General features: G+C 45.6%; 1 protein-coding gene across 35 annotated transcripts in view; it reads left to right on the top strand.

The window, feature by feature from the left end:
• The window catches only part of Svil (supervillin), a 208,478-nt gene that overhangs the window by 44,127 nt on the left and 142,751 nt on the right, over positions 1-21,600 (top strand). For 9 of the 35 annotated variants that reach the window (XM_076572497.1, XM_076572514.1, XM_076572515.1 and 6 more), the window contains exon 2: positions 11,608-11,696. Coding sequence is in view for 26 of the 35 variants with exons in the window: in XM_076572488.1 (XP_076428603.1) it covers positions 18,622-18,646 (25 nt within the window). In the remaining 9 variants the exon portion in view is untranslated. Of the gene's footprint in view, positions 1-11,607; positions 11,697-18,488; positions 18,647-21,600 lie in introns of those variants that run through there. The other 26 variants (XM_076572488.1, XM_076572483.1, XM_076572478.1 and 23 more) reach the window with 9 other exon arrangements.

Raw genomic sequence — 21,600 nt, 5'->3', positions numbered from 1 at the left:
GTGAATATCTGAACGGGTGACCTGTGGGAAACCTAGAGCATGAGGAGAAGCCAGGAACAGCTGGTTATTATAAAATGAAGGCTGTGTGAAAGGAAGTCCCAAGCGCAGATTAGGGAAAAGAATGTATTTTGACATCTTAAAGCAGTAAGCCAGGAAAATCTGTCTTTAATAGCAGATTCTGTGGGAAAAGTCACTACATTCAAAGGCTTGAGCAATCATTCAGAGCAATTCAGAGCAGTTTTTAAAGGATGGGTCGTTCCAAGAGCAAATTCTAAAATCTATGGTGTGGTAGAACATTAAAGGACTTCAAAAATATTACCCCAGGAAAACACAGGGAAGCCATCTGAGTCCCCTCTGCTGGCCTGACGAGACCACAAGGTATCTGTTTCTTGGCTGATAATGGAGAAGCGAATGGCTTTGGAAAACTTTTTTTTTTTTTTTTTTGAGTAAAACTTCAAAAATGAGAAGCAGATGAAGTGTCAGATGGCTCTGAGTGGCTTGAACCATTTTCTCTAAGAACAGATGAAAAGTGAAGCCTGTGGTCTCTGGAGAGCCTGGGCCTGGCACTGTGCGGTTTATTTGATCCAGCTTCCCAGCAGGCTCTGGGCTGTTGCTTTTAGGGGTGGAATGGAGGAAAAGATGGAAGTGTGAGAGTTGATAGCTTCCTGGAAGAAGCTGTAGGAAGAGGCTGCAGTTATTCTAAGCAAAAATAATTTAAACCTTGTCTTGGGTTTCGAATCCTGGATGAAGGCTGTGTCTTAGACATAACATGTGATTTGGGGACATGCATCGCATCCTGTCATGTGGGGCCTGAGCCTTGCTGGCTTGCCAGTCCTTGAGTCTCACTCTTGAAGGGATCAAACTGATTTGCTCCACACATTCCTGGATTGTTTCTTGCCTGATTGGGGTTAGCTACAGCTTCATAAAACCCAAAACATTTTCTTGTAAAAATTTCGAGCTGCTGAAGGAATAATCCTTAGTATGGGTGTTTACCCAAAAGACTTTTTAAACCAAGTGAACATGGCGGTAGGTTGAGTTCTTTTTCCCACTGGATGAAGCTTTTTAATAAAGGAACTATGGTAAAGGGACAGTCATACTTTATCATCTTGTTGATGCTTTTCTGCTTCCCTGAGAATTAAATAAGAAGTCTTCAAAAACTCCATGGCTGGGTTTCATTAAGCTTTGAAGCTTTTCCTAGCTTTGCTGGAAGTCTTTGTTTTCTGGAAAGTTTTCTAATGGGGTGTTACTTTCCATCACTATGACACATACCAGAGATAACTTTTAAAGAGATAGAGTTTACAGTTTTGGCTCATGGTTTCCAGAGAATTGGTGGCTGCATTGCTTTGGGTCTGTGGAGTGGTAGTGTTGGAGCATATGGTGGGACACGACCACTTCAAGACAGAAGCAAAAGAAGAAGATAACAGGGTTCCCAAACTGCTTTGAGGGCACACTGCCAGTGACCTGAACAGCACTCACCAGGCCAGGCCCCACATCTTAATAGGTTTAGCCACCTCCTAGTATTACCACAGGCAGGGAACAAACCACCTTTAAAATGCCTTTAGGATATACTTACCCAAACCATGGCAGGAAGTGCATAGTTTCTTATAGATCTCTCTCTCTCTCTCTCTCTCTCTCTCTCTCTCTCTCTCTCTCTCTCTCTCTCTCTCTCTCTCTCTCTCTCTCTCTCCACCTCCCCTCCCATGTATGTATGTGTGTGTACATGTGTGTATGTGTGGGTGTGGGTGTACATAGGTCAAAAGGTCAGTGTCAGGGGTCTTCTTCAATCTCTACTTTATTTTGAGATGGGTCTCTCACTGAGAGTAGAGCTAACCAATTCATTGATTTAGCTAAACTGCTGGCCGTCAAGTCCAGGGGTCCTCCTGTCTCTGCCTCCCCAGTGCTGGGATTTACAGTTGCATGCTGACATGCTCAGTTCTTTTTGGGGTTGCTTGGTATCTGAACTTAGGTTCCCAAGCTTGTGAGGCAAGCACTTTATCCACTGAGCCATCTCTGCAGCCCCCAAAATCTCTTTCTTACCTTGTGTAGTCAATAGCCTAGTCAGTGGAGATAGTGTAGCAAGAGCAAATTAATATCTAAACTGGTCCCAAGTAAACTTGTGAAACTCTTAGAGTCTTTAATGCTATTTGAGTATAAATAACCAGTTCTTTTACCTTAAATATGACCATTAATTCTTGATACAAGTATACTCAGATAGTTGCTCTTGACTATGTAAGGAGTCCATCCTATTAAGCATTTTTCATTCACCAGGTTCCTAGTCTGCCCACTGCATCACCACATCATCACATCCAGTCAAAGAACCACCTGTCATGACTAATCGGTCCTATTGCCAAACTCCTGCTTCCTCTTGCCCACCTCTCTACCTATTCTCCAAAGTCTATTTTCTCTGGAGTAACTAGATTGAGTTTTAAAAACTAATAAACTTCTGTCCTTACTATTACAAATCCACAAGGGGTATCCATACTCTGCTGTTTCCAGCCACCCTGTCCTCCTGGCTCCCTGAGTTTTTCCCTTTCCCATCCTCTGTTCTAGCCAGACTGGCCACACTGCTTGTCCCTTTAACATTTGCCTCCCACTCCCCTCTCAAGAGCCGGGAATCAGTCCTTGCTTCCCCCTCACCTGAACGTGTTCATCACTGATAAGTGCAGGCCTTTCTCAGAACTCCCCCAAGCCTCCACGCCAGTGTTACCTCCTCAGAGACACCTGAGCATGATATGATCACATTCAGTGTGTATGAATCAATCAGTTCATTTGTCCATTCATATATTTCACTTGTCCATTCATATATTTCATTTATCCATTCATATATTTCATTTGTTCATTCACATATTTCCTACTTAGTTCACTTTCAGAAAATGTGTCCTTGGTGACAAGGGTTTTAGTGGACCACTTGATCTGTGTTACTGGGCACACATGGACCACCAAGACTGTTGAGTATTGAATCAAGGGAAGAGCCAGATTTGTGACATTGTTTTTGAGCCTGAGTCTCCAAACCAAATCATACTGCAGTTAAGTTTTTCAACAGTGCCGCGAGTTTTCTTTAAAAAACTATTCTTTATCACCCAAGGCTTGCCATTCCACACCCAAGAGATATCTTGTTTTATGTCTTGTGGAAAGACTTCAGCAGTAACTTTTCATTGATTTGCGGTGTAGCTCAACATTTAGATGACAACCCTGGAAGGCAGCAGTTAATCAGCAGGTCCATAGTGACGGCGTGTGCTGACAGACAGTTCTGTAGTACGCTTGCTTCCCTTCCTTCCCCAACGGTTACCAGGCAGATATTTCTCATAAGGAAAAAAGAGACATTCTCATCCATTTGTAATACAGAGGCTCCCCCTTAGGTGTGGCTATAGCTTCTAAGATGACCTGCAGGGAGTCTGAAACCATGGCTTTTATCAAACCATGGCTATTAGCAAACCCTATATAAAAAATAGTTTTTTTCCCCTACGAATACATAGTTATGTTAAGTTTAGCTTATAAACCTGTATAGTAAGTAACTAAGAATAAAATAGGCCAGTTATGACAAAATTCTGATTTGTTAGGATGTAGTTCTCTCTCACGTTATCTGATTGTCTTTGCAAGTGCTCATGCCTCTTGGTTCACTTCCTAGCACATTACCGACATCAATACTACTGTGGTTGGGACCACGATTAAGTAAAACAAGGGTTGCTTGAACACAAGCCCTGGGGATACCTTGACAGTTTATCTGCTGAGGTGGCTGCAAGCTAACCAGCAGGTAGGTGCTATACAGAATGTGGGAACTTTGGGTGAGGGAGTGAGCCAGATTGGGTGGAATTGCCTCATGCTGCTCATTCTGAATAACCTGAGACTATATAACCTATGTACACCATTCTGTATAACCTAAGACTGTATTACCTGTAGACACCATTCTGTATAACCTAAGACTATGTTACCTATAGACACCATTCTCTATAACCTAAGACTATGTTACCTATAGACACCATTCTGTATAACCTAAGACTATATAACCTATTACACCATTCTGTATAACCTAAGACTATATTACCTATGTACACCATTCTGTATAACCTAAGACTATATTACCTATAGACACGATTCTGTATAACTTAAGACTATATTACCTATAGACACCATTTTGTATAACCTAAGACTATATAACCTATGTACACCATTCTGTATAACCTAAGACTATGTTACCTATAGACACCATTCTGTATAACCTAAGACTATGTTACCTATAGACACCATTCTGTATAACCTAAGACTATATTACCTATAGACACCATTCTGTATAACCTAAGACTATATTACCTATAGACACCATTCTGTATAACCTAAGACTATATTACCTATAGACACCATTTTGTATAACCTAAGGCTTTATAGCCTAAGAAATTGGTTCTGGAATTATCCAATTAATCTTTGTAGAAGGCAGAACTAAGAATGGGGGAGCAGTATACAGGACTATCTGAACACTCCAGGGGGCTTTAGGAAATGTCACATGATGAAAGGAGCTTTCATTCCCTACACATGTAATCCCCACCAGTAGTCTTCCTGTAAATACAGAGTGAGGAGAATGGGAGCGTGAGCCCACAAGACAAATGAGCTTCATGTTGTGTAGGCTCTTGTAGAGGACAGTTTTGTTGGTGTGATTGTTGAGTTGCTTTTAAATCAGAGTCACTGCTGCATAATTTGGATGTAGAAAAATTCTCCCTTTGTTAGTGTGCCTCTGTGTTGTAAGTGTGTTTAGTTGTGTGACTACCACATAATCCACACATGAGTATCCATCTGCCTAAAAACCCCTTGTCCTCCTTTTTGCTTAAACATATTTCCTCGTCTGTAGAAAGGGGGTTTGGTACTTTGATAATTGGAGCTAGAAAAGACTAACTGTTAGTACATATACAGTGGCTGTGGTCATTGTTAGCAGTGCACCTAAAAACCTGTTCCTCGTGTTGGTCACACTCCAGTGTGGGAGCTGGACACCTGTTCGTTTCCTTCTCTGGCCTTTAAGATCAAGGGTAGAAACCTGTTCAAAACAGGAATGATTCATGTTCATTTGACAGGACGCAGGTATCTGATAACTCCTGGTAACCTTTAGTGGCCAGCACCCTCAGAGGAGTGTGTTTATATTTCCATCCATTGACTCAGGTCACATGTTTTTAAAGTGCATCATGTCTCTGGTGTAGCATACTTATTTCTTAGACTCATGGAGGTGCAGAAGGAAGCTGTGGTTTCTGAGGTGCCTCTCCTCTCTCAGCTGGTTTCCTCCATGAGAAGGGTTGAGTTACAAGTTTGAATAACATGCTAGAGCTAGAAGTCTGGGGAGTATTTTCCTCCTTTTTTATGTTGTTCTTTTGATCAGCTCTCACACTGAATAGCTCAGGCTGGCCTTGAACTCAAGACCTTCTTGCTCTGGCTGCTGAAAGCTGGTCCCCTACACACTCTGCTTGGAAGTTTTGACAAAAATATTTTTAAAATGCTTTTCTTTTTTATTGCTGTTTCCATCCCAAAACTGTTTCTTTTAGCACGGCTTCGCAACTTTATTTTTGACATTTTCTCATAAAGCGGTACACTCTCACCCACAGTTTCACTTTTCATGGTTAAAGGAACCTGTGGCCAATGTGATTCAGAAATATGAAATAAGAATTTCCAGAAGTAAGTGAAATTTTGAATTGCAGGCCATATTAATGAGAATCACCCCTTTGGCCAGCATATCCAGGCTGTATATGTTACCCTCCTGTTAGTTACTTTGTAGGTATCTGGGTTGTCGGAATTTGGTACTATCTGTGGTTCGGATAGTACCACTGCTCTTGGTCAAGAAGAAACTAGTGTAAGTGACTATTTATCAATAAATAGACTTGGCCTTGTTTGCATTTGAGACTCCTTATCATGGAGCTTGAGCTTAAGTTTGATCTTAAAGAACAGTGAGCATACACACAAACAACAAGCAGGATCCATCCACGTCCACCCATCCACTAAGAACTGGGCTGCCCGGGTTCTGTCCACATGTCTACAGGATCACTGATACAGTCTGGCTTCACTCTCGATTTCAGAGTTACCTCAAGGGGAACAAGGAATTTTTGTTGCATTAAGCATTGTCTGTAGGTTGTATATAATATCCACAAATGTATATTCACTTCAGATTGTGACTTAGAAAACATAAAAGAGTTAGAGAATGCATTATAGGCTCTTGGCATTATATGTATCTTATTAAAAGTGCAGCCGCTGTCATGCATGGTTCCTCATACTTGAAGCTCTTGAGAATTACCTTGGTAAGAGGGTACCAAGGAAGCTTTCTTAAATGATGGGGGAAAAAAAGGTGAGTGTTATCTGGATTCAGTCTGGATCCTTCACCTCCTCACCATACTCTCTGAAGGTATGTGGGCAGGATATGCACAGTGAACCCAAGCCCCTGTCTTAATTGGCCTTTCTTTTGCTGTTATAAAACATGAACCAAAAACAACCTGGGGAGGGAATGGTTTGTTTCACCTTGCAGGTTACCATCCGTCATGAAGGGAAATCAGGCAGGAACCTGGAGGCAGGAACTGATGCAGAGGCCATGGAGGAGTGCTGCTTACTGGCTTGCTCCTCATGGCTTGCTCAGCTTTTTTTCTTATACAACCCAAGACTACATGCCCAGAGGTAGTGCCAGCCACATTAGTCATTCATCAAGAAATGCCTCCACAGATCAGCCTACAGGCCATCTGATAAAGGCAATCCCTCTATGAAGGTTCCTTCTTCCAAGGTGACTCCAACTTGTCTAGTTAATCATCACAAGCCCTTTGTATCAAGCCTAGTGTACAGAACAGCAAGCTCTAAAATTTGCTATTTGCCTAGGTATCATCTAGGTCGCAAAGATGAAGGTCTGGTCAGTGTAGTCTTGCTTTTGTGAAATACTGGAAGGAGAGAAACACCTGCCTTTACCAGGACTGAATGTGTGAATGGACCTCAAAGGTCTCAGGAATCTAGAGAGGGGTCAAGGAAACTCAAGGCACATGTTGCTCTCACCCTACAGCCTCCCACTGAGGAGGAGTCTGCCCTTTGCCTCTGTTACAGTTTTCCTCCACTGTGCTGGCTAATCCAGAGAGGCCCTGAACTGCCTGCAACAGGTCCTCATGTGGTTGTAGATGTGCCAGGTCCTTGGAGTGAGCTGTAATGTTCTTTGGGGCATCCAGTGAGAGGTTGAAGTGTTGTGTTCTATTTGTTCACCATCAGCCATTATAGAGACAGTTGTGTGTATTCAACTATAATTTTGATCATTATTATCATTGTTATAATACTAATTATTAAATTATAAGGTTGGATCTTATAATCAGATGCTATAGATCATATAAGGTCATTTTCACAAGCACGTGCCTATCGTGTAGCAAGAAGGGGTTTTCTTCAATGTTTGCTACTTATTAATTTTGAGGAAAGGAATAGAAGTCATCAGATTTTTGTTTGTTTGTGATGCTGAGGCTTGAACCTAGGACTTTGTGCTAAGAACAGTTGACTACTGAGCTACCCCTTTAGTCTCCACCACAGGCTTTAGAGAATGTGTGTGTGTGTGTGTGTGTGTGTGTGTGTGTGTGTGTGTGTGTGTGTGTCCCTATGTATGTCAAGTATGAATATGTATGCATATATTATACAGTAACAGCTAAAAGCCCACAAAGTGGGGAGCTCGTCGTTCAGGACAGAGGAGCGCCAGAGTTCTGGACCTCAGGAGAGGTTTGCGGTACTTATTTTAGTTCCCTCTGCCTCGTGTGCCCTCTGTGTCCGTTGCTATTTTGACTGTGAGCACCTGTGGCCAGTGGTGACCCCTGTGTCCCTGTCAGTCTGTTGAGCACGAGGCTCACACCTTTGAAGCATTGGAGACATACAACATCAGAGAAGAATCCGGTGTACTAAACCCTGCGGGCTGGTTTTAGAGGAGCAGATAAGTGTGAAGAGGGTACTGTTGACAAAGAGTCAACTTTAACGTGTACTTAGCGAAAACCACCAACATTCCCTTCACTAATTATCCCGTATTAGGAAAGCATCTACTGAGCTATAGATACTGTTCTAGTGTGTAATATCAGTCTAGGTTCACAAAATAACAGTCTTCCTGACAGATAACATGGGCAAATGGTTGGTGCTGTTGAGGTAGCCTGTGATTTATCCTTTGTCTCGGTTGTGTGCTCTCACACAGACACGCACGGGCACATGCACACGCACGTGCCCCCATCAAGGTGGAACACAGGAACCTCAGTGTGCCGTGAGAACTGTCCCTTCCGCTTTCTGAAGGCCTTGTGTTGGGCCTGGAGAGTTTTGAAGGGAGTTTTTTTTTCCCCAGCCTTGTCCCTGCTGGCTGCCTCTGGATGGCACCTTTCCATTTTGCTGTTGTCCTTTGGTTCTAAACGTGTCTTTTTCACTGACAATCTGGTTCAGGTCTAGATTTAATGCTAACAGAATGAGAAGCTGAAAGCAGCAGTCAATTAGGTGATGGTGCAAGGAGCTGGACCATTCCCAGTCTGTTAGCAGCCACATGGTGAGATCTATAGACCACAGTATCGTTGTGTCGGTCCTACCGAGGAGGCCCTTTAGTAATAAGGTGTCTTTTTTTCTCTCAATTTGGAATTATTTGTTTATTGTTGAAATTGTTTTGACAATTTCATATAGGAGGCATTTAATTTTTAGAAAAAGTCACATGATGATTATTCTAATAGTTCTGATTATAAAAATGTTGCCACGGCTAAAGCAACCCTAAAAGTGAAGATTAAAGGTCAGCCCTCTAAGGATTCCTCAACCTCTGCAGTCCAGGCATGTTCAGAGCAAAAAAACCCCTGCACTGAACATACACAGACTCTCCTCAGTGTTACTCTGTAAGCAGTGCCGTAAACAATGATTCCCATGGCATTTGCTTGTTAGGTATTACATGTCATCTGGAGATGATGGACAGCTCGGGGAAGGCTGGAGTGGCTGTGCATTTGGGTATCCACTGGGAACCTGGAACTGATCTCCTGAGGAGGATCCCACTGCCGCTGTTCATTGAAAGTTCAGTGTATGAATTCAGGAGAGAGGTTCCTGAGCAGAAAGTAAGGAAGTCTGGGAATTTCCCTGGGAAGGAACCTGGAAGGCACTTGGAAACTGAGAGTCTGGAGGAAGTGCCTGAGGCTCTGCGAAACTAGGAACCTGCTTTCCTTGCTCCTGGGTATCCTGGGAGGAGATTGAGAAATACCCAGAGTTTGGAAGCCAGGTCCCATGACAAGAATATCCCTCCTCTCTAGAACAGGGACCTTTAGATGTCTGACTGAAGGGGCCCAGACTCGGCTTCTGAGAGGTAGCTGCCACTGGGGTGATTCAGTAGTGCGTGAGTAAACACACTGGAAGCATCCATCAACTAGGAGCAGCGGCCTCTGTCAGCTCCACAAGCCTTTAGAAGCCCTGCCCTAAAGCTAGGCCTCTCACCCCTTCCCGGCAGGTGCGATTAGTGTGGAACAGGTCTTCAAGAGGTCTTCAAGTCAGGCCAGGGCCTTTGCACAGAGACTGAAACCAGGTGGAAGTGCGGGTGCCCTGAGAATGAAGGGAGTGCCCCAGAGGCAGACTAGAGCTTCCACCCCGCCCCCCGACTTTCACCTGCGTCTCTTCTCATTTTCATTTTGTTACACGAGTACCGGAATGCATGTGTGTGCACCTCACTGTGTGGCTGGTACCCCCAGAGCCCAGGGTGTCAGGTCCCCTGGAACTGGAGTTATGGGCACTGGTGAGCCACCTGATGAGGTGCTGGGAAAGGGACTGAGTCGTCCAGCATAGCCAGTGTTCTCAAGCTCGGAGCCAGCCCTCCAGCCCCTCCCCTTCCTCTTAGTATCAACCACACTGGGCATTCACTCGCCAGTGCCCAGTTTTTGTTTTCTTTTCTTTTTCTAGATCCCCCCCACACCACCACCCACACTTTTCTGTCCGTTTGAGTGGATTCTTCAGTTTCAACCTGTCACTAAACTTGACTCTGCTCCTTTCCTTCTCTCATGTCCTCCTGACTGCAGTGAGCTGACCTCCCCCCACCGCCACGCCCCCGCGAAGGCGCTCTAGGTGCTGAGGAAGTTTCTTTGTCCAGTGACCAGGTCTGTCTGTCTTTTGTTGGAGCAAACTGCGTTTCCTTTAACAAAAGAATGCCGTGTCAGCTTTCAGACTCCTTCCTGGCACTTGGGCTCCATTGAAGAATTTCTTCTACCTCAGCCCGCACGTAACAGAGCCCAAGGTGTCCTGTGCACACCTGGTTTCCAGGCCTTTGTTCCCAAGGCTCTGGAGGGAGGTGGCCAGATGCAGATGTGCCATCCGGGCAGAGATGACAATCCCTCTCTCCTGCCTGTGACTCCTCCTTCCCTTCATTCTTCTGGCCCTCTTGGGCTTTCCCATCTTTGGCATTCTCTTCTGAAGCAGCCACATTCCTCCACAGTTTAGGATCCTGGGGAAGAGCCCCAGGGGGAAAGGCGGTTTCTAACTGGTCTAGCCCACTTTACAAGGCCTCCAAAGTGTTTTTAGTAATAAACAGATTTGTGAGGAAAGAGAGAGCATGATTTTTTTTTTTAAATATATACATACAAAGAACAGTCTGTTTAACCCTGGAGTTCGTACACAAGACAGGCATCTTTGTGGCTTCAGGTAATGAGTTAATAGCTGTCTGAATTTCACCACGTGGTAGTGATAATTATTTTGCCTTGTGGAAACTTCCCGTGAACTGACTGACTGCCACCCCTTCACCCCGCACAGGGTGGCCTCCTTCATATCTTGTGTCTGCCTCTGGTTCTGGAAATGAGCCCCATTCTCTGGGCACCAGCTCGGGCACACTTCTACCATGAGTGGGGACCAGCTCTGGCCTCCACAGTGGCGGGGCATCTCCAGCCTTCCACCCACTGTGGGACCGACCCTCAGTGCTCAAGTGCACTCCTTCCCAACAGTTTCAAAAGATGATACAAGCAGGAAGTGATGAAGAGACTTGTCATGAAGTAGGTAGACATAGCTCAGGAGCCTACCACAAGATCGCCCCCGAGCACTGCGTACCTGCCGCTCTTTGCTTCCCTCTGCATCTTGGGGCAGGAGTCTTACTGTGTCAGTGCACACACACACACACACACACACACACACACACACACACACACACCGGCTGAGCCATCAGAATGCCACACACTCACTCTCCCATTTCAAATGTGAGCGGTGATTCTCCCAGTCCACACCTCCCATTACACACGACACCTTGTTACACAAGCGGGATCCAGGCACACAGGCTGACAGGTGCCCTGTTCCGTGTTCTCTAGCCTTTGAGGAAAGTACGTGTTCAAGATTGTCCCACCCTGGACTCAGTGCTCAGAGACAGTTCACTAACCCGCCCACTCCGGATGCCTTAGGTGGCCTCTCTAGCCTCGCATACCCAGCTCCTCTCTTTCTCCCGAGGAGGCTGGCTGCCCCTTTGCTTTCAGGTCCTGGTGTGTTTAAGGGAACGTCGGTGGACTGAGGTGGGCTGCTTTTCCTCCTGGGCCTGAGCCTTGTAACCGCAGCCAAGGGGTGGGCAGTGTTTTATAGCCTTTGCTGTTGTCTTCCTTAGACCTCAAAATAAAAGCTTCATTCTCTCTCTCTCTCTCTCTTCCCCAGAGAGCTCAGCTGGATAACTTGGAAGAGCGGAAAGCTGAACAGCCGACGATGAGCGTGTCTGCATCTGAAGCCGTGGTTTGACTGTTAAGGTGAGTTTGAGGGGACAAACACACTTTGGAGATGGCACAGTACAGGGCCGGTCTGTTTTCTGGGAACAGACGAAGGTACACAGTGAAGGGGAGCCCTGTCTACCTAACATCCAGCCAGAGCTCTGAGAAGTGTAAAGTACTCCTGGGGTCAACATGTGTTCCCCAACTTACAGGGACATGGAGTTCTCAGCTGTCCTGTAGCTGCTGTTCCAGGGGGAACTGCCAGGAAAGGGAGGTTAAAGGTAATGTGAGCATTTCTTCCTGAGCTGAGTTGTGGTCCTAAAAGAGCTCTGACTGGCTCTAATGAACTTTCTGGGGTTTTAGACAAACTTTCATTATGTAGTTCAGGCTGGCCCCAAACTCATGATCCTCCTGCCTCAGTCTTCCTCCCTCCCTCCCTCCCTCCCTCCCTCCCTCCCTCCCTCCCTCCCTCCCTCCCTCCCTCCTTCCCTCCCTCTCTTCCTTTCTTCCTTCCTTCCTTCCTTCCTTCCTTCCTTCCTTCCTTCCTTCCTTCCTTCCTTCCTTCCATGTGTGTGTCTTCCCATTCATTTATACATTCTCAGGATGTGTTCATGAAAAATGGTCATTTTCTTTGTGCATAAACTAAATCACAGTGTAATGATGTGTGCAGCTTAGATTTCCTTGAAGTTCACTCTAAGGATTCTTGTGAAGGGGTGGATACAAAATCCTCGGATTTCCCAGAATTATTACATCAGGCCTTTGCTGTCACTTCCACACTTCTAGTTTGTTACTCATTTTCAGTGATCACCTTCACGGGGCCTTTACAAAGTATTCGGTCTAATCCTTCCATATAAGCGAATTTCACAGTAAAACCACATGTACCCAGAGATCACTGCACACCCAGTCTGCCTCAGCCTCTTGAGTGCTGGGATCACAGGCACATCCCATTGTGCTCAGCTTACTTTGTATAAAAGAACAGAGCCAGTGCAGACAGGGAGGCAGAGGCATACTTCTGAGGACTGTTATTGGCTTACCTCAGGGTGGTATTTCTCAGAGTGTTTCCTGGAGCACAGCCTCCAGACTGGTTGTGCATTGGGCTCTGGTGGTGTAGTCAAGTGACTAGGAAACATCTCATTGAATAAGTGGTCTATCTCAGAACTAATGGACCTTGCAAGTCCCCATAGCTGTGTGTGGTCAGCAGTGCTTGCCACGGTCCTGTGCAAATCGTGGCTTGTGACTAACATTCCACTTGTGAATTTGATATTTTCTGAATATCAGCCACAAGCGACGTCAGACACTAAGGATATAGTTATAAATAGGATTGGCGATGCTTATATGCAGAATGTAAGTACTACAAGTGAACAAAAGGAATTACTAAGCCACAGGGCTTAAGAGAGTGACTCCTAGAGCTTGGTGGCCTAGCTTTAATACTGGGTGGGTCTGGTTTTTGTATCTTCCTGACGGAAGGACATGTAGCCTCTGTCTTTCATGCTCCTTGCCTACAGAGCAGTGACAATCGCATCTGCAGAAAAGTAAGCAAAGGCGTGGTGAACTCATTGACTGAGTCCTATGCTTCACTGAGATTAACAACACTCAGCAAACCAGGGCTGGCAGGGGACTTCTTCATCTGAAAAGAACCATCCGATCAGCTGAGAGCCCAGGTATATGAAAAAGGCCAAGATGTTGATTTCCTCTTCCTTTTGGAGCTGGGATAGCCTTATTTTCAATCATTGGACATTAGCACGCATACTAAGGACTTTGGACTCCAGTCCTACACCATAGCTTTTTTAATCAGGCTTTTTGCTCAACTGGACTGACAGGTCTAGCACTAACTCTCAGTTCTGAGGGCTTTGGACTTGGCCTGAGCCATGCATCAGGGCATCCTTAGGTCTCTACAGCCTGCAGGTGGCCCATTGTGGACTTAGTCCTCATTGTCACAAGATCCAGAGTCCCTAATAACTCACCTCTAATCCATCCATCTGTCCACCCATCCACCCACCCACCCATCCACCTATCCATCTACTCACCCACCCATCCATCCACTCATCTATCTGTCTATCCACCCAACCATCCATCCACCTATCCACCCACCCACCCATCCACATATCCATCTACCCACTCACCCATCCACCTACCCACCCATCCACCCATCCAACTACCCACTCACCCATGCACCTACCCACCCACCCACCCATCTACCCACCCACCCATCAACCTATCCATCTACTCATCCATCCATCCATCCATCCATCCATCCATCCATCCATCCACCCACCCATCCACCCATCCACCTACCCATCCATCCATCCATCCATCCATCCATCCATCCATCCATCCATCCATCTTCTTGGTCCCATCTCTCTAGTAAACCTGGAGACTCTTTCTCAAAACTAATGAGATTTGAAAACTATTACAGTATGTGCTCGAGGCTGTAGCCAGGGCAGTTATGCAAGGAGATGAAATGTGAGACTTTCAGATTAAAAAGGAAAAAACAGAGCCATCTCTGTGTGCAGACGGCATTATTTTATATAAAGAAAACCCTTAAGAATCCATTAGAGTATGAGAGATAATGAACAAGTTCACAAGGTTACAGGATATAAAACCAGTGTAAAAAATTCTGCTGTGTATTTTAAACTTTAAATGTATGATATAAAATAAATTTTTTTCCATGGAGTAGCAGGACAGGAATAGGAATAGATTTAGCAGAAGATGTCAAAGCGAATACTCTCCACGTAGAACATTGTTGAAATAAATTAAAAAGGAATAAATAATTGTGAAAACACCCCATGCTGTTGAATCAATATAGCTAGTATTATCTAGCAGGGCATAATGGCACATGCCCGTAAGCCCAGTATGCAGAAAGTGAAGACAGAAAGAGCTGCAAGTTTGAGGCCAGGCTGGACTACATATTGAAGGCCTATCTCATAATTTAAAAAAAATTCAATACTTGCCCAACTTATCCACAAATTTGATTCAGTCTTTATAAACTTCAGTTGGATCCTTTGCAGTTAACCCTATGACTGATGGGGAAAATCAGTGGAACCACGACAGCCACAACAGGCTGAAAGAGAACTGAACAGAAGGTTCAGGCTTCTCATTTAAAATGACTACAGTAGTCAGGACTGGGGAGCAGCTTGGAAATGGAGACACACAGGCTATAATTGAGAGTCTAGAAGTAAGTCCATACATTGGTGGTCAATTGATGTTTGTCAGTTTAGCAAAACAATCCCAAGGGGAAGGAGCAAGTGTCTTTAGCACAGAGCCCTGTGATGCACGTGGAAGCTGCCCACATGCAGAGGGATGAGCCTGAGTCCCTACCTCACACCGTCTCACAAGAATTCATTCAAGATGGATCAAAGCTTAACGTAAGAGCTACAAGTTTAAAAGCGATAGAAAACTTAGAAGGAACTAGAAGAAAACATACATTTAGTGAGTTATGATGGGACCTGATTTTGAAGATACACCGTCCAAATGAAGAGAGGGAAATGATGAAGTGACCTTCATCGGGATCAAAAGCCTCCGTTTACCAAGGTACAGGAGCAAGAAAATGAAAGGGCTGGAGAGGCAGGCTGCTCGGAGGCCAAGAGCTCCTGCCATGCCGTGAGGACCAGAGCTTGGGTCCCAGCACCCACACAGAAAAATAAATAAAAAAAATAAAGCTAACGTGATCCTTCACATGCTTGTAACCCTAGCCCTGAGGGGACAGACACAGAAGGATCGTGGGGCATGCTGGCTGCCAGCCTAGCTGAGAAATGCAAGGTCCAAGTTCAGCCAGAGACCCAGCCTCCAAAAAGAAACAAGGCGGAGAGTGGTAGAGAAAGACACTGGATGCTCTCTGGTGCATGCATCTGCACATACCTGTGCATATAACACACACACACACACACACACACACACACACACACACACACACACACACACTGGGGGAGGGGCTGACTAAACAGTTTCAAGTCATATGTATGATAAAGGGCTATAACTAGAACATGTAAGGGCTTTTATGACTTAAAAAACAAAAACTGGGTAAAAGGCCCAGATAGATGTTTCCTCAGAGAAGATACACTAATAGCAAAGAAGCATAGGAAAAGAGTTTTAGCGTCATTATTCCTTAAAGACAGTAAGACACTACTTCATCCCCAAGTGTGAAAGACATGTAATGATGGGTTTGATGGGTATTGATGAGAATGGAGAAGTCGGAGCTTCCTCAAGCTGCTCATGAGTTTGTGCAGACACTCTAGGTGCAGATGCCTGTGCAATATTCATACGTTTGGAAACTTGGAAATGAGTGTGGAACTCTGAGGTCAGTCCAGACAGGAGGTGAAACACAAAGATAGCAAACCCACTTTCGGGGTGGTCAGTGAGGTTAGTATGAGGTGGGTTAGAGTTACAGAGCCACAGAAGAAGCTGGGCAAGCACAGGCGTGGCCCAAGAGAGGCCCCTGACCTAAGGTGACTTGCTCAGAGGGAGGGTGCACAGAGTTGAAGATTACCACGCCCCCCAAGCTCTCAGTAAGAAGACTGAAGTGCTTGCTGGAGCTGCCATGATGGATGTGTCCACTTCCTCTTCAGGAGTGGCTCAGCCGTAGTGACTCCAAGTCAGAGGAGGCCAAGGCCGCATGGGGAGGGAGAAGCTGTATGATGCTGGAGAAGCACCCTGTAGCAACACCCTGATGGCTGTTGAGTCTGAAGGTCTCATACTCCCAAGGTTAATAATCATGCAAGTAGCAGTGTCTGGGCACCTGCAGGCCGAATCAGCAGGCCAGAAGGCTTTGCAGGGCTGGAGTCCCCAGAGAGAATGCCATGTTGGGCTTTGTTCTCTAGTGGTTTCAATTGTGGGTTTTTTTTTTTTTTTTTTTTTTTTTTTTTTTAAGGATTGAACCTAAAGCCTGGGGCAAATGCTAACTCTGAGTTTTACCACTGAGGCAACACCAGGCCCATTTTGTTATTGTGATCGAGAAGAAAAAGAAAGGGTACAGTACTCTTAGATACAGTGGGGTCCTGACTACAAATGCCTTACTCTTTTGTCTCTAGTAAGACCTAAGTGGAACCCAGAGTGTGGATCACTGGGGCCATAGCAGACCCCACGGTAAGGACACAGGATACACACACACACACACACACACACACACACACACACACACACACACACACACAGAGAGAGAGAGAGAGAGAGAGAGAGAGAGAGAGAGAGAGAGAGATTGAGAGAGAGAGAGAGAGAGACTTAGTGTATGCTTTTTGGAAACCTCAAAAGTGCTGACTATGGCTCTTTCACCTCCATTAGCATACCCCACTCACTTCCAGGCTTTTTTTTTTTTTTTTTAATAATTTAGATGATTGAAAATTGCTTTTTGAAACACATGCTCCTTCGAGTGACAACCCAGTCTTCCCTCCTGTTGGAAAATGTTTCCTTGGGGACAGGCTGCTCCTCAGACTAGAAAGTTGATATGATCTGTTGATATGTTCTGAGCAAATATCGTGGTTTGAGCATGAGCACAGGTGCTCATTTGGAGAAATCTAAGCGGCACTTACCTTTCCTCCTACAAGATGTGTGTGTGTGTGTGTGTGTGTGTGTGTGTGTGTGTGTGTGTGTGTGTATGTGTATGCAGATGTGCACACATTCTTTGTTGAGTCAGAGTTTTCTGTGTGTTTTCTCACTATGTATCCCTGACTAATTTGGAATTCAATTTGTAGACCAGGTTGACCTCCAATGATGAATCAGATTTTTAAAGTTATAGTTGAGTGTTACTGGCTGAAAGTTCAGCCTTTTCTTGTCTGGAATATAGACAATCTACCATAAGTTGGCATGGAGCAAGAGGATGCTCCCTTCTCACTAACCTCAGTTAATACAGTGTAAGGGGCTGTGTATGTGTGTGCTGTTGTTTATTTTTGACCCATGAGCTGGGAATTGCTTGCTTATATTTTATTATACACATAGGATGTATGTTTGAGGGGGGATTAAAAAATGTTTCCAGTATTAAATGTGGCTATTCCAGAACACAGGTTCACAGGATTTTTAAATGTGTCATTGTGAGGAAATGAGGGTTGACAAGAGTGCTCAGCAGGTAAAGGGACCTACTGCCAAGCCTGGTTGATGACCTGAGTTCAGTCCCTGGGACCCACATGGTAGAAGGAGAGAACTGACTCCCACAAGCTGCCCTCTGACCTCCACATGAACACCATGGCACACAGGTACCCACACATGTATGGACCCATACAAATAAATTTTTAAAATGTAATAACCTTTAAAAATATTATTCATTTTGTGAACCGCTTAACAAGATATTATATATTGTCTTCACAGAAGCCCTGACTTTCAATCTTGGGTGTGTTTCGCTGTTGTTTTGTTTTTTTAGCTCTGTTGTCGGTTGGCTGAGGACTTTAATATCTGTCAACTTCCACGGGAGTGTAGAGTGGTTATCTAGGAGGAATCATTTGCCCTTTGACCCAGCCTGTTCGCTTTACTTCAGGGCTGTGCTAAAGGATACTTTCGATTGCTTGGTTTTTAAAAGTAAGAGAGAGTGCTACAGAAACAAAGGATTTGGAAGTCTCTGCTGGGGACTCCAGCCCGGGGCCAGGCTACAGCAGGCCTCATCATGGCCAGGGCCAGCTCAGGTCAGTGCGCTTGTTTTCCGGTCCTCCTCGGCGCTGCTGTGGGTAGCAGGTGCTGCTGACAGGCAGCTGCCTTGATGGAGGAATTCCGACTCCATCTGCTTAGGGTGGATCTGTGCAAATCGCTTTGTTTCTCAGAAACATCTTATTTGTCTTGGGCAGTGGCCAGGCCTCTAATTGTGGGTGGTGTGTGCTGTGTCGTAAACCTCAGGCCCCAGAGCCCCAGCCTAGGCTTGCTGTCAGCTCAGACCTTTGCCTGAAGGCAGCCTGAAGCCTGTGGGAGACTCCGGGGTAGAGTGAAGGAATGTGCTCACGCCTGTGTGGACAGATGGCTGAGGTGGGGTGAGCTAGCTGGTGACATGAAGAGACAGCGGAAGAGGCCAGGTAAGGGGCTTGGAGCCTTCCTAGGCAGTGCCATGCCTTTGGACAGCTGCTTGGCGCTCCATGGGCTGGGGGAGGCTGTCGCCCATTCTTATCCTGTCAAGGATGCTTAGATGTTGATGGCTTCTGGACAGTCAGATAAACAGGCCACTGAAATTCTGAGCAAAATTGTAGGTCTATGTTCCCTCCTGACTTCTTTCTCTTCTCCCCCTTCCCCACTTTCCTTCTGTCAGCTGCCAAGAATACCAAGGGTATCCATCACTCTAACAAGCAAAATAAACCAGAAGATAGCCCTTATAAAGGGATCACTCTCTTTTAAAATCTTTTATTAAGTCTAATTAATCTCTAGGCCTAATTTATAATAAATTGTATCATGGAACAGGAAGGAGGAACCATGAATGGCTGTCATATACCTTTGTGCTTCTGAATGCCTCTCCTGCATATGCATACTCTCTATAACACACCTTTGTGCTTCTGAATGCCTCTCCTGCGTATGCACGCTCCCCCTTTCTGGGTCTCCCACATACACACACTCACTGGACCTTGCACCCCTATCTATAATTGCATGAAAAATAGGTCGCGCGAGCTTTGAAGGGCAAACGGAACGCACACTGCTGTAAAGTAGGAGGTTGACTCTACATTGGAACAGGTCTTAGTGTTTCTCATTTCAATTTCTTGGGATTGTTTCACTAATTCTCTTCACTGGGCTTAAGACTTCTCAAACATTCTTTGGCCCTGGGAGGGAGTTGTATAACCATAAAACTTGAGAATCCTGGCCCTGGAATAAATGTTCCTTTAAAACCCCAAGGACAGAAAATTGAACACAGCTGTGCAGAAGAAAAAATAAAAAAAGTGGAAGGCTGGTTCCAGGCTGCAGGCATCCTGACCGACTTTTCCAGGGCACTTGGGCTGTGGTTCCGTAGAGATGGGAGGCAGAGTGCTGCTTCAGGGAGGACCAGGACTTCCTCAGAGCGATGCTTCTGGGTGGGGTGCCGGCAGCTCTTTTCTTGATTGTGCTCTGACCAGGCTATGGTCCTCCCTGCAGAGGATTGGGGTTTCTAGGTCATTTGGTGAGCTATCATGATTCCACTGGACTTACAGCCTCTAGGACAGTAACTTCAGAGCCTAAATGCAGCCCCCTGAGTCGGAAGAACCCAAACAGTTCCCCTCTGCTCATGTGGCCATGGAGCTTCTTTGGCCAGTATATAAAGTCTTCTGAATTATGTTCCTGAGAACAAGGCATCCCCCACTCCCACACACCCCCACCCAAGCATGAAAACCAGGATGTTGATTCTGAGGTTTGCCTGATGGGTCCCTGTGTTCGGACTATGGTTATCAGGGATCAGTCACCATGGGCCCTAACCTTGAGGCAGCCTGGCATTAATCACTTTTCTCTTTGTCAGACCGTGTAACTGTGATTTGGACTTCTTCCTTTACAAGATTAGATTACAGTAATTTTCATATCCTGGATGGCCCACTAGGGATTTCAATTAATACTCGTTGGTACAGGAAGCAGTCTCATGTTTCTGGGGAGAAGGAGGTAAACTTGCCTGCTTGGCCATCATCTGAACACATTAGGCAGGGCCTCTCTGAAAAGCGATCCTGCCTTTAGGACTTACCATATCGGATAGCTGTCCATGAAGGTTGCTGTGCCTCTGCATGAGTATGGCCCCTGTGAGGTGGATTTGCTTAAGTGATGCCAAGCCTGTAGGATAAGAATGCATGGTGAAAGCCAGGGAGCTCCGTGCTGACATCAGACTGTTTAATGAGAAACTCTTCCCCAAAGAAGTGCTTTGGAAGGAGGCAGACTAATTCAGCTATGTGGGATCATCTGCCCAGAGTCAGCCTGGGGTATGATCACAAGGTGGGAGGCAAGGATACCATGAGGGGCAAATCTGTCTTTAAAATACTCTAAGTTTGGTATTTTTTCTATAGAGTGTGTGTGCGCATGCGTGTGCGTGCGTGCGTGTGTGTCTGTGTGTCTGTGTGTCTGTGTAGGCCACAGGTATAATGTGTCTGTCTCAGTCACTCTCCATTTTAGTTTTTGAAATAAGCTCTGTCATTGAGCCTGGAGCTCACCAATGAGGCTAGACTGACTGGCCAGTGAGGCCCAACGATCCTCCTGTCTCTGCCTCTCTAGAGTTGGAGTTAAGCTATGCCCAGCTTTTATGTGGGTCCTGGGGGTCAAACACAGGTCCCTTTACCAACTGTGCCATCTCCCCAGCCCTAGAACTTAGACCATTGTTAGACCAAAGACTGCAGTCTTTCAGTAAGTATTCACTGAGCCTGTCTTGTAGGCACTGTTCTAGGCTCTGGAGACAAACCACAGATCACAGAGTGGACAGAAATGTCTGTCCCCACTTAGTTCATGTTTCAGGAGCCCATGTCTCTGTGGAACCATGAGCAGATGCATGGCTGGAAAGGGAGTCTATATAGGGAGGGCCTCTGTAGTAACCGTGGTCCATGCAAACATATTTTCTCCCCTTCTCCCCACACAATGGACCTTGCTTTCTGTTCTACTACAACATGGACCACATGTGCTTTTCAGCCAATCCTCTGCTCTTAGTGCATAGTTGTAAATAATTCACCTGGTGTCAGGACCCGCCAGATCTTTGAAGGGCTGGTCTGCTGTACCAGGTCCTTGGAGAGGGAAGATGAAGTGTGCCTTGTTCTTATCTTTTTGTTTGGTTTGGTTTTCCTGTCTAGTGAGTCTCCTCTCTTCCCACTTGACTCATGGATTCCATCTCTCTTGTGCCCCCTTCCTTTCTTGGTCCCTTCCTGTCCCTCACTCCTACCCCTGGAAGCTGTTGTGATTCTGCTTTGGGGAATTCGAGATGGTGCTTTGCCTGGGAATGACCGAGTCTTGGTTCTTGCAGGGCTGACTGCAGCCACGGAAGGAGACTTCATCCAGGCCAGTGATTTTCAGTGCCTGGACACAAACCAAACCTTCACTAATG

This window comes from Peromyscus maniculatus, chromosome 5 (assembly GCF_049852395.1).
Source record: "Peromyscus maniculatus bairdii isolate BWxNUB_F1_BW_parent chromosome 5, HU_Pman_BW_mat_3.1, whole genome shotgun sequence".
Taxonomy (NCBI): domain Eukaryota; kingdom Metazoa; phylum Chordata; class Mammalia; order Rodentia; family Cricetidae; genus Peromyscus; species Peromyscus maniculatus.
This window is presented reverse-complemented; position numbering and strand designations above follow the sequence as displayed.